General features: G+C 44.2%; 1 protein-coding gene across 1 annotated transcript in view; it reads right to left on the bottom strand.

Moving 5' to 3' along the window:
* The window catches only part of TGM1 (transglutaminase 1), a 45,923-nt gene that overhangs the window by 15,311 nt on the left and 17,278 nt on the right, over positions 1-13,334 (bottom strand). The window contains exons 2-5 of the mRNA XM_089479803.1: positions 12,554-12,777; positions 10,592-10,783; positions 3,030-3,281; positions 277-395 (exon numbers count right to left, since the gene is read on the bottom strand). Of these exons, the coding sequence (XP_089335929.1) occupies positions 277-395; positions 3,030-3,281; positions 10,592-10,783; positions 12,554-12,770 (780 nt within the window). The 5' untranslated portion in view covers positions 12,771-12,777. The remainder of the gene's footprint in view (positions 1-276; positions 396-3,029; positions 3,282-10,591; positions 10,784-12,553; positions 12,778-13,334) is intronic.

The raw sequence follows: 13,334 nt of genomic DNA on the forward strand, positions 1-13,334 counted from the left end.
AATTTGAACTCTGGTCTCCCAGAGAGCCTAGTCCACCTCTCAAACAACCACCCCACAGTAGCTCTTGAGGTGGAGAATATCTTTCAATTGTCAAAGAAAGACTGTGCAGAAGAAAGATTCAACTGCCACTTCACTCAGCTTTTACAGTACACTATACACAGAAGGAGAGGCAGCACCTTGTTGTTCTTGGTCTTGTCTGAAACATATCTCGATTTGTCCTTTCCCCTTCCAGCCCCTGACTCCTCTGTTCCTGACAAAGAGTCATAGAAGACCTACCTGAGCATAATTCCACGTTCGTTCCCCAATCTGGCTTTCTGTCCCATAGTAGATTCGTCCGGATTCATTCAGTATGTATTCCTCTAGCAAACTGCTCTTTTCCAGGTAAACAGGATCCTCTGTGTATGGAAGAAAAAAGAACAGAGAGGAACTTTAGGGCAAGACTTAAGTATTCGAGAACTTCAGCAAGTGACATGTATTTAATTCTTTTCTACTACCATGGAATAGAATAGAATAGAATAAATCTTTATAATGGCAACAGACAATCACAAGGGAATGGTGCACATTCAATTAAAAACAAAAACTATTCTGTTCTACCGTTTAGTGGAATCCTCACAGAACAAGGTTTATACTATAGGCATTCTATCACATTGTCACCTGGAAAGCTGCAAGCAAAGTCTCCAGATATCAGCCATTTGCCACGGGTATAGACTATGTAAAAGACTGTTTCTTTGTGCAAGAATACACAAACTAAAGCATTCTAGAAAGATGCCTGTCCAACCTCTGTTTAAAGACTTCCAAAGATGTCTTTAGCAAACTGCTCTTTTCCACCACGGTCCAAAAATGAAGAATGACAGTGTCCCAACAGCAGAGCACATTTTAATCTCTCTCCTCTTTCTCTCTGTTATCCTTAGTGCACTGTGATCCCTAAAGCCATCTTTGTAAGGTTGCCAGAGTGAAAACTGGAGAGGACTTCTGTCCCTGTAATGGTTGTGTTCAAGAAGCAATTTCAGCAAGTGTGGCTTTCTATCTGGTTGCCTGACAAACAACACCTGCTGGAATTCTCTCTTCTACACAAGCACTAAAGGTATAGGAGCCCTCTTTGGTTTTTGCATTGATATCCCCAGATTTTCTCCCTTGGGCTGGACTACAACATAGTCACAAGTCAGGCTGACAGGGGAGAATGGGGGTGGTAGTCCAACCTCAAGTTAGCAACTGCTGTTCTCCACAGCCTGTTTATTTGCCTTTTCAAACTCACTTTTTTGGGTACCCACTGAGCCAAGAAATTTGTTTTCTTTGGTGATTTATTCCACCCCTATTCTGCGTGAGAGAAGAGGTTTCCGTTCCCCACCCGAACACTCCTGATCTTTTGCATCCTTTCCCTGCTGGAGGTCAGGAAGGAAGCTGGGTTTGGGGGTGTGGGACAACGAAGCAACCAGGACTCACCTCCTGGTTCCCTCCAGGCGCTAAGAAGTGGGAAAACATGGTCTTCCTTTCCAGAGAATGCTGCTTTCAGAAGGGTCTGCAATTTGTATCATGGGGCAGAAGCTGAACCTCTGACCACTAGGGAGTGCCACCAGATCCAGAACAAACAGAGTTCACCTCCAGTTTTGATAAGAGAATGGCTCTGGAGGTTGGCTTTATCTTAATTCTCTGCCTGAGGAGAGTTTGGCTTGGACAGAATTATGGATGAAGGCAGGGTGGGTGGCTGGGTGAGTTTTTCCACTGTTCTTTTCTAATTTTCTGTACACTATTCCTTAAAAACCAACAAACACATATTTAATACACAGTGTAGCCAGAGTGAACTATTCAGTCCTGTTGGTTTCAATGGGAATCTTGTACAGTGCATACATGCATACATCTTTCATGTTGAAATCAATGGGCCCTGGTTAGGTCTGACTTTCTTGTTGAATATAGTGGGTCCTCGGTGTTGTAGTTTGGTTCCTGGACCCCCGTGGATACTAAAATCTGTGGATACTCCAGTCCCATTATATACAATGGGGTAGTAAAATGGTGTCCCTGATATAAAATGGTAAAATCAAGGTTTCCTTTCTGGATTTTTTGAATAAATGTTTTCAAGCTGTGGATGGTTAAATCTGTGGATGCAGAATATGTGGGTACAGAAGGCTGGCTGTATAAATATGTCTGCACATTAAAACAATTCAAGTATGTTTAACTTATTGGCAAATGTTCACCATCTTTGCTTTGAGGGCCCTTTCACATTGCTTAAATACTGAAAAAGTTTGAAACCGCCCCACAAAAGCTGGTTGTTTTTCAGACATGTTTGTGTAAAAGGAGAAATGATGCGGCATTAATCCAAATGGAAAATCACCAAAACCCACTCCTTTTTACTTTCGAAAGTTCCCAAAAAGTAAAAAGGAGCAGGTTTTGGTGACTTTCTGTTTGGGTTAACCCCAAACATCACTTGAAAAACAACCCACAAAAATGGGTTGTTTTCACTTTAAATCTAGTTTCTGCGTCCGTGAGATAAACTCCATAGTATTATTAACTGTGCAGTGTGAAAGGGACCTTAGATGCACACTTGTGCTCCCACCATACAATAAGAGGCATTTCCTCCTGAATTAGACTAAAGGGGATGCATTGTCTAAGATGGCACCCATTTTTTGTAGGGTTTTAAAAGAACTTTCATTAAAGATCGTTTTAAAAAAAAACAAAAACACCTGCTGCTATTCGGGTTGGTGCTGTTGTTCTTTTAAAACCAGTCCACTTCTTCCCTATATTAATTATTATTAGATTAGTTTCATCTTCAATAATCATGTTTAAGCTGCTCAGTGTTGCCACTATTAGACGGTGACTTCCATGTTAGTGGGACAGTGAATCTGCTCCAGTGTTGAGTCTGAAACTAACTAGCTGTCCAACTTGAAAGGAGCTAACCAAGATGCTGAACCTTACCCCCTCTATGGCTTCAGCACCTTGGAACATTAAAGTCCAAATTAAAACCCACAGTAGATTTAGTGCCCCTCTAATATGGAAGCTACCAGTGTACATTGCTTTCCTGTTGTGGTACTCACCGGGACACCAGGGGTTGAAGAGGATGTAGATTTCATAGCGAGGGTCAAAGGGTGCCTGGTACTCGCCCGCTTTGCTTCGTGTCTTGATGCTGAACTGGTATTTTCCAATCACGGCATTGGGTGAGGTGGAGACCCGCAGGGACATGGTGTTTGTGTCTGTGTCTCTCAACTCTGCTGACCAGCCCAAGCCTGGCAGAGAGCTACCCACAGGGACCAAAATGTGGGTGCCCTTGGAAACTTGTGGGTTGGGACCTGCCAGAGAGAAAGGAGGTTAAGGGAACAATAGAAACAAAAGGGAACTCTTTCCATATCCCTTTAAATGAATGAAATATCTGACCTATATAGAGTTATCTTGTGTTAGGATTAGTTTCAAGGTTCTTCTGGTATAAATGTAGAAACTGGACATGATCCTCTTCCCCACCACCATTCTCTTCTCCTTTTGTATCATGTCTTTTTAGATTGTGAGCCTGAGAGTGGGGGACCATCTGAATAACTATTTGTAAGCCACTCTGAGAGCCTTTAGGGCTGAAGAGTGGGGTATAAATACCATACATAAATAAATAAACTTCAGATCCAGGTGTTGGAAAAGTTCTTTTGAACTGAAACTCCTAGAATCTCCTGCAACTCTGGGAAGTTGTAGTCTGCAGGAATACCAAGCTTTGCTCAGGCTGGCTGCATGATAGAGCACTGAAATTATCTTGGAAATCACATAAATTGGCTACCTGCATGGTTTCCCAATTGTTTGGGAACTTGCTATAGACAATGGTGGGCAGTTAACAGCAGAGAGTCTGGGAACCACATTTTCTACCCCTGGGAACCTGAGGACCGTAACGTTGGCCAAAATGCAAAAACTGGAAGGGGCCAGATGTCTATTTCCAGTTTTGAAAAATAGGTGTTTGTTTATTTATTTCAAGTGTCCAGGAGGCCCTGAAACTTGTTTAAAAGATGAGCTGCTTGGGAGGAAGGAGCAGCAGGAGAAAATCTGGAGGGTCTAGGTAGGTTGAAGGTTACAAAAGGACTTATGTCCTTTGGGATCAGGTCGCCCCATCTTAGAACTTTGCTTTGGTGATAAAGGGCTCTCTGTTAGGAAGTCCTCACATTTCACCCCAATTGGTAGGACTGGTATCTCAGTCTCAGGCTTACCTCCTTGTCCTCCTAACCCACTTCTTGCCTTATTGCTGAGCTGCCTTCTCAGATTTCATCTCCTGGTTACAGTTGTCTGCCAAGAGGAATGTGCCTCACCCAAAGGCTTGGCACACAACAACCCACTAAACTGATTTGACCCCCCTTATCCCTTCACTGGCAGATTCCTCTTATGGACAAGCCTGCCTTCTTGGATCAGCTCTTGATATCTCAACCTAGCCAACGTCCTCATTCCATTCAAATGCGTCCTGCTGTGTGTGTGTGTCATTCCCTTTCTCCATGCTAAGTGTCACTTCCATTCATCCCTTGGCTCTATGGATGGTGAAGTGTATGTCCAACACCAGAGCCTCTTTTCTTTCCTGTCCAGAACTTTTCACCGTTCAACTTTAGTGAATGATCCCCCTGGCTTCTAGTACTGTACTATGAATAAGGAGAGAAAAGCATATCTTCTTGCTTCACCCTATGTATAATTTTATTTCTAATGTAAAAAACCCTCACTAAATCTCATGGGTTGATGAGGAAGCTGAAAAGTTTACAAGGTCTGACTGTGTGTCTCTTCGAAGGCTGAAGCATCCTCTGGCATCTGGAAGGACACTCTGCTTATGCTCAGAAACCGCCCTCAGAATGTTTTTACACACTGAACAGTGAGGGGAATAAAAATCTAATTCTCCAAACAAGAGAATGCAAAATAGTTCTTGTCTCTCCAGTCAACACTTTCTCTCCCAAACTTCACATCCTGTCTTCCCATTAAAAAGAAGCCAAGGGCTGGGCAGATTTTCTGGCTGACCTTCCCTTGTTTGTTGACGTTACTGGTCACTTCAGGAACAGGAGGCTTTATCAAGCCTGGCCTGAAGCAAGCCAGGAGTTGATATGATTTACTTTTTTTATTGGGATGGGATGGGAGGAGCGGCCAAGAACAGGAGGGTCACTGGGCAGTGGGCTAAATATGCCACTATAAGGACAGGGGCAGTGGGGGTGGGCTTGTGCCGTTTTTAATGGATTCAACCCAAATCACTCCAAAGGGATTCAAAGGCAAAGCCTTTCTGAACCCTCTCACTGTGGCTAATTTCCAACTGACTTCTCTAAAAACTATCAAGCGAGGCCTGAAATCAAGAGCCAGTAGTAGTGGTTTGAGCACAGGACTATGACTCTGGAGACCAGAGTTCAGAACCCACCCAGACATGGAAATCCATTGGGTGTCCTTCAGCAAGTCACACTTTCTCAGCCTCAGAGGAAGGCAAAGGGAATGGCAATCCTCCCTCCAAACAAATTTTGCCAAGAATAACTCATGATAGGTCGCGCTAAGTCGGATATTATTTGAAGGCACACAGCAAGCAGGGCTTCCTCATGCACCTTCAGAAAATATAGTCAGACAAGTCAAGGCCTGCTCTTGTGCTTTTAACTGCAATGTGTTGCTCAGCAAAATTACATTACATTACAATTAAAAACCAATCTTTTAATGGCAGGGAGGTGTCTTACACAACTAGTTTGCTGTTAGAGAGGCACAGGAATAGGGTTGTCTGGTGTCCCTTATTATAGGGGATGTCCCTTACATGAGGGTCTGATGTTTTGTCCCTTATAGGACTGCTGCATGTGTGCATGTGCCTTCAAGTCACCTGCTAACATATGGTAACTCCATGAATTTCATAGGGTTTACATAGACAAGGACTCCTCAGAGGTGGTTTTGCCAGTTCCTTCCTCTGAAATATAGCCTACATGACTGATAGATGTCCCTTGTTATAAGAAATGTTTAAGGGCTGGAAAGTTTTTCCTTTTATATAGACTGAATGAGATGCCAAGAAAAAAAATTCTTGTATTTCGAGCTTTTCATAAAAACAGAAATGTGTGCATCATACCATTTATTAATGCAAACAATATGTTAACTTTAAAAGGAAACCCAGGGCGCTAAGTGAAATGGAATCAATCTTTTTTGCTTGGTATTTAGGTAGGACACAAGCTTGCTAACAGTTGCTTCTTGACTGTCATCCCTGCATATCATGAATTTCAACTGCCCCTTACTGCTACAATGGTCACTATGCAGGAGATAATGAAAAATTTGCTACCCCTCCTGCTAGTTGGTGCTAGCTGTTGGTTTCTGAGCTGGAAAAAGCCCTTTACTTCTTCTTCTTCTTCTTTTTTAGGATGACATCTCCCAGATTCCAGGAGTTTGAAGGATTCTGGGTGTTGGCATATATAAAAAAGAGTGCTGACATGCATATACAGACAGATCAGAAGAGCAGAGGATCCTCAGAATGAGTATGAATAGGACATTTTAAAAAAATTTCCTTCCTACATTCCAGCCATTTTGAGCAGTAGCAGGTTAGGACAGGAAGGAAACCAACCTGTTTCCCAGTGGGGTGCGGCCCTGCACCTCCATACTGATGCTTTTTGCTTCCCTCCTACACTGTAGGGTCTGGCTGGGATAAGATTTCAGTATTGTGCCATCAGCGCCCTTCCCTGCCCCATTTCTGTCTCACCGATGTCATCCCCCCCCAACAGGAGTTGTTTTGGCCCTTTAGAAAAAGGGCAAAAATTCAACAGATGTTTCTCCTGGAACAGAGATAGAGGAAGCTGCACATGTTGGATTTTAGCCTTCAGCACAGCTACGAAAGGCACAATCAGAAGTATTTTCCCTGCAGAAAAAGGCTTCTAAAACAAGGTAGGTAACCTGTGATACTCCAAATGCTGTTGTTTTCTGACTCCCATCAGCACTAGTCAAAATAGTAGTAAGGGATGATGAGAGTTGCAATCCAATAACATCTGGAGGCCACATGATTCTCACCCCTGTATTAGGGCTTTTGGATGGGATTTAGGAAATCATGATTCCAGTCCTTACTGAACCAAGAGCTGCAGACCAGACTTTTCCTCTCTGTCTGGCCTACCCAGGAGGGGTATTGTGAAGATAAAAAGTGGAATGAAGGAAGGCCACTCTAAAAGGCGGGATGTAGATTAACTAATAATTAAGTCATAAAAACCAATGGCTTTACTCCCACTCCTTGGTAGCACAACTAGAAATGAAGGCTGGGAGACAGACAACTACCTGATGGAATGCTCTAGGTTAATAAGAGAAACATGGGCACACAAGGACTTTGCCTTTGCTAGATCTGGCTTCCTCCATCAGTGGTTAGCCAAAAAGTAACTGGAACACCCAAGTGGGACATGATGGCCTCCATTGATTGTCTGCTGTTTCCAGGGCTTGGCTGCCTCTCTTTGATGTTGTTGGGACCTTGAACCAATATGCTCAATCATCTAATTAAAACATCTCCAACCCAATGCTTAATTTCTAGAAATAATGAGTGGGATGAAAATACCTCTTTCTCATTTGCAAAACCTCTTCTCTTGATTTTGGAAAGTACACAAGACACCGCTGCATGCCAGTCAAGAGAAAACAAGATGCTCCAGATACTCAGTGGCTCTTTCATCTAGACTTTTTCTCATGTATTCCAGTTTAGAGAACTGACCATGAGCTCCCAGCACAGATCTTATTAGCCCTGTGGCCCCAAGTGCAGAAGAGGAGGTACCACTGCATACCTCCAACATTTCACAGATGGAAACCAGGACATGTGTGTGGTTGGCCAAAATCAATGTGTGATTAATAAAGAAAGAACACACAAGCGAGGAGAGCTTGCAGCTGTTTGCTTTTGCCTGAACCTACTGGGAAGGGAAAGACTCCACCCTTCCTCTCCAATTCCTTCTGCTGAGTTAACTGAGTGCAAACTGCTTTTGCAATTTGAATTCAGTTTGCAGCAGTTGAAGTAACTGGAGGATGAAAAAGGAAAATGGAAGGAGGAAACTGGAACATTTCAAAAGCAGCTGAAAACAGTAGAGATTAATTGGGATTTTCGCTGCCAAACTGGGGGAGTTGGAGGGTATGCCAGTGCAGTTGCCCACAGAAACAGTAACCAGAAAACAGCCTTATACCAGACAGACTGGTTGGCCATTTAGATCAGGATTGTCTCCTAGGTTGTTAAAATTAAGGACCATCATCACGCAAAGCAAAATCTCTTCCACAGAGCTACATTTGTTCCTTGCTCTCTCTCCCTTTGGCTTCTAAACTGCCACATCAGCATCAATGGAGGGGATGTGCTGGGAATGTGGACAGTAATGTGGAGACCATCAAGAGCTCCCATGACATTAGAAGACAGACGGTGTCTGGGTCACAGATCTAACAAATTACAGGGCTGAACAAGCTTTGCAAGTTAATCAAAGGGTGGGATTGTGTCTTGCAGATGAGGGTGGGAGGGAAAGGAAGAACATACAGAGGTGAGGAGGTGGCAGTGCAGAGGGGGGAGATGGGGGAGAAATGAATGCTTAATTACTGGACAAGCTGGGTGGATGCCAAGGGAACTGGATGTCTCTTGCCCTGCCCTATTGCCAAACTCTTCCCTGTACAAATTTAGCAACAGGTCCTCCTTGTTCTGAGGACGCCAAGAGCCAAATTCCTCGCCCACTTCAGCGGAGAGAGGGTGATAAGACAGAGTCCCAAGCCGATACAAGTTCCACCAGTAAACTGAAAATGTTTCCAGTGCGTAACCATCTCCAGTAGGATGTTCAATTAAAAGGGTGGGGTTGCTACCTGTTTATTTATTCCCCCCCCCCACCTCCCAGCATGGTTCTGCCTTTTACGGTAAAGAGGAATTCAACATGGAGATGCGATGGGGAAGAAATCATCATCTGATGAATCTCCGCCTCTGTCCAAGACAGAGGAGCCTTGCTTAAACAAATGTCACAATTCTAGGCAGGATGGGATGATTTCTAGATAGAGATATATTATATATGCTCCCCCATACTGCAATGTGCTTTACAGGGGGCTGTGTTGTTATTCAAAAATAACAGTGATACTGTTAACTGGAACTGGACATTATGATGATATCACGCTAGTGCAGAAATGAAGAACATTTATCTTCCCCCCTGTATGGACTACAACTCCCACAACCCTTTCCAACACTGGATGTCTCCTACTGACATTATTGCATGCCAAACTAAACAGAAGTAATGACCCAGTACATATGGGCCTTTTAGCACGTAAGGAAAACGTGCTAGGGTTGCCTCGGGGCATCGCTTATAGACGCCCCACAACCCTAGTATGTATTCCGTACGTCAAATTGGTGACGCCCTGTACAGACGGGCAGGGCCATTTTGACACGATGGACGCTTAGTGTCCACACGTTATGGCACACTTGTGACATCAGGAGTGCGCCATTGGAGCACTCGGGCATCACAAATGCGCCAGAAAAAGAACCCGCTTTTTGCAGGTTCTTTTTTTGCCGGCGGGAAACCGCATGGTTTATCCGCTGTGGCTTCCTGCCAGCAGAAAAGGAGGCGCCAGCAGACCGCCCTTTTTGGGCAGTCTGTATACCGCCAATGTCTGCTTCAGTTGTACATAAAGCAGGGGATGACTCCACTGATCCTAAGTTACAAATAGGTAGTGCTAAACCTCAGGGGCATTTTTAGGAGGATGCAGGAAGTGCAAACACATCAGTTGACACCTCAGGCCTTCTGGGGAGAAATGTACCACCACACCTCTCCATTAGAAATTGGAACTGAAGGTCCTGAGAAGCACTCAGTCTACCCACCTGAAGATGGCATGGAGGCTGGCTAGGACACTGTCAGCATGCCATGGCAAATCCTGGAAGCTTCTTTTGTCACCTAATGGCACCTGGATCCCTTTGGGACTTGCGAACAACAACAGTAGACCAGGACACCCCAGGACACAGTCCCTTTGGGTGCCCCAGTTCACCAGCCAGAAATGTCAAATAGACCAGAATTTTTCTCTTCCAAGGCAGCCTGATCTACTCCTGAGGGACCACTGGGCTGGCAACTCCAACATAGGGGTGACAAGATGAGTTACTGCACTGGAATGATACCAGCCCTAGTGATGCCACTGCTAAAGCCTACCAATATTTAACTAAATTCAATATTGGGAAAAGTAGGGGCCCTGGAGTCTGTGCTTCTCCCCATCTGTGAATAATAATAATAATAATAATAATAATAATAATAATAATAATTCTATTTATATGGTGCATCTTTCTAATCTTTCTTCTGGCATGAGATCCAAGGCAGCTCACAAAAGCTAAAAACAAGATCCACTATAAAAAATAAAGCACGATTTAAAAAAATAATCACATGAAAACCTATTGGTTATTTCTGAGCCAAAACAAATTTGGATACCCAAATTTGGGGGACAGGACCGCCCCCCGAGTCTGCAAAATCAGGTTTGGAGAGTCACATGTGACCCACAGCTTTCACCTCCTCCATCCCTTGACCTCTATACTGCCATTCCACTCCCTCTATAGGTTGACCCTTCTCTGTTTCCACCTTAACAGGTTGATCATGAAGACTAGAAGCTTAAGGGTAGCAATGTAAGGAATCTCCCCAAATCCCAGGAAGCCAAATTATTCTGCTTTTGTCCCACTCACCGGTGAGGAACTCGAGGCAGACACGATGGTCTTCAGGGTCGTAGGGCTGCCGGAACTGCAGCTTCATGTCAAATGGTTGCCCACGACGGATTATGAGGTTGTCGTATTCATACTCATTCGTGTGGTGGGCACGGCGGTTGCTGCTGGAGCGGCTGCTCATCAAGTCAATCCCACTGACAACTAGCATGCCCTCTGGGCAAGGGAGAAAAAGAAGGGTCACCCCTTTAGAAACCAACTTTCTGCCTCTATGGTCTGCTAAGAGGGTCTAAATATATAGGGGAAGATTTAATCAGAAACAAAATTATCTGGCAAGCTAAACGTTTCATGCTCTGGATCTCATTTCAGTCCCAATCAGAGTAGACCAACTGAATTAATAAGAAAATACTTTACATTTAATGGGTTTACTCCAGTTGGGGCTAACAAGTGAATTAGGAGTGGAAATTGGGTGATCCTCCGGATATGGTATGGATTGCAACTTCCAGCATTTGTGGCCATCGTTGGCATTGTCTAGGGCTGCTGGGAGTTGCAGGCCATCAACACACGGAGGGATGCCAATTTCCATCCCTTGATTTATACAACTGTTTTAAAAACAACATTAGCCAGTGTTTTTTGAAACCCATGGAGAATGGAGACACAAGTTATAAAAAAATAATGGACTGAGCAAATTTACATGAACAACAGTGTTGGATGATCAAAATGCACAGTGCTTTTAAAAAAGAACAAAGAAACAAGTCTCTGCACAAAAGAGGTTACAATCCAGAAGTCAATGCAGAAGAGACTGAGGAAGGAGACAATAAGTGGCTATGTTAAAGTTGATAGCACAGCTTCAGGGAGGCTGTATGGCACAGCACAGTAGCTTTGATGGGAATTCAGGAGACGGAGAAGTGCATGCATCATTTTAGTTATATTTGTTTAGAGTCTAGGTTGTACTTTAAAAACAAGAACAACTCTTGGACCTCAAAACTAAAGGACAAGATTTAGAACAATTTTTAAAATGTCTGTTTCAAGACTTTGCAGAAGTTCACATGACCTGTCCAGCCACCCAGTCTCTATTGTATGATTATTACAGCAATCTGCATATCTGCTGCATATTCCTGATTTCCAAGACTTTGCAGAAGCTGACACAGCTGCACAGTCCCTATCTGAAGACATTGCAGGAGCTTGTGCAACTGCCAAGTCTCCATTTCATGACCACATGTCAAACTCCACAACCTCTGCTTTATGACCTTGAGGAAGCTTGTGCAGCTACACAGGGGCGTCATTGGGGGAGTGCTGACTGCACTGGGTGACACCACAGAAGGAGGTGTCACCTACTGTGCTGATGGGACTGGGCTGCCTTCTGGGTCTGATGGTTCTGTTGGCCAAGCAGGAAAATAAGTTGCCTCTCTTTTCCACCTAGCCAGCAGCTTTGCCAAACCTGGAAAAAGCTGTTGAAAAGAGGAGGAGAAAAAAGATCTACACCAGGTGTCACATATACTAGGTATGCCAAAGCAGACACACAATTTCCATTTCAAGACCTTGTGGAAGCTTTTTTAGCCACATAATTGGCCAGTCTCCATTTCTTGACTGCGTGGAAGCCTTGTGTGGCCACACAGTCCCCATCTGACAACTTTTCATAAGCTTGGACAATGGCCCTGCCTTCAACTGAAGATTTTGCTAGAGCTTCTGCAGCCATGCAGGTGTACCATCTGACTTTGCAGAAGTCTCCGTTTCAAGACCTTGCATAGGTTGCTGCAACCTGCACAGCTGCAGAAGGAGCTGGATTTGTAAAGAATGAAGCTTGGGAAATATTCCTGTCATGGACTCTAACTCCTAGAGTCCCAAGGCTGTGAGGGAATTCTAGTAGCTGGAGTCCAAAAAAGTGAAATGTTTGCCAAGCTCTGGAAAAAAGGCTTCTTCTCTGCTCCTGTTTGGGTGCTGTCAGGTATGTCTCTGTGACATCTTTGGAACACAGCTACTCACCGCGAATGACAGGCTCTGTTCGCCGGGCCCCGGGTACCTCCCCGGGGGCTGGACCCCAATCGCCAGAGTCCGCCTGACCCGAGCAGCAGCTACAACATTTGTGGAACCAGTTCCGTTTCTTTCTTCTGGGGGTGACCTCTGGCTGGCTGGGTTGCCGCACACGGTAACTGACATTGGCCCAACGGCCCACATCTCCTCGGGGATCTGCAACTGGCATGGTGGATCTGCACAGAGGGGAAGGAAACAATCATAGTTAACAACAGTGTCCCAAATCAGCCACTGGGGCACTGTAATACTGTTGTGAGGCATAACCCAGTACAGTAAGAGCAAGTCATTCTCTCTCAGCTGCAGAGGAAGGCAAAGGCAACCCCCTCTGAGCAAATCTTGCCAAGAAACCCCCGTGATAAGTTTTAATGTCTTTAAATTAATGCTTTAATTGGATAAATTGCTGAATAGCTTTTTTAATGTTTGTGCTACCTATTGTTTTAGCTACTTTGTATTTAACTTGTATCATAATCTGGTTTGGAAGAATGGCAGGATAAACATTCATTAAATAACTATCTGCGCCCCCTCCCATCCCAAGCTCTCAGGGAACTGTCCAATTAAAAAGATTGTATGTACAGCGCTGTGTAAATTTACAGCGCTTTATAAATCAAGGTTAATAATAAATAATAATACTCTGTAAGGCTGGTAATGGCGCAAGAAGCATGAGATGGAAGTTGTCAAGAGCCATCATAGCCACACCTGGTGAAAGAGAAAGGCTGACGTAGTTCCTGAAAGA

Source organism: Sceloporus occidentalis, unplaced genomic scaffold (assembly GCF_023333645.1).
Source record: "Sceloporus occidentalis isolate IW3139 unplaced genomic scaffold, rSceOcc1.0.p SCAF_14, whole genome shotgun sequence".
Lineage (NCBI taxonomy): Eukaryota > Metazoa > Chordata > Lepidosauria > Squamata > Phrynosomatidae > Sceloporus > Sceloporus occidentalis.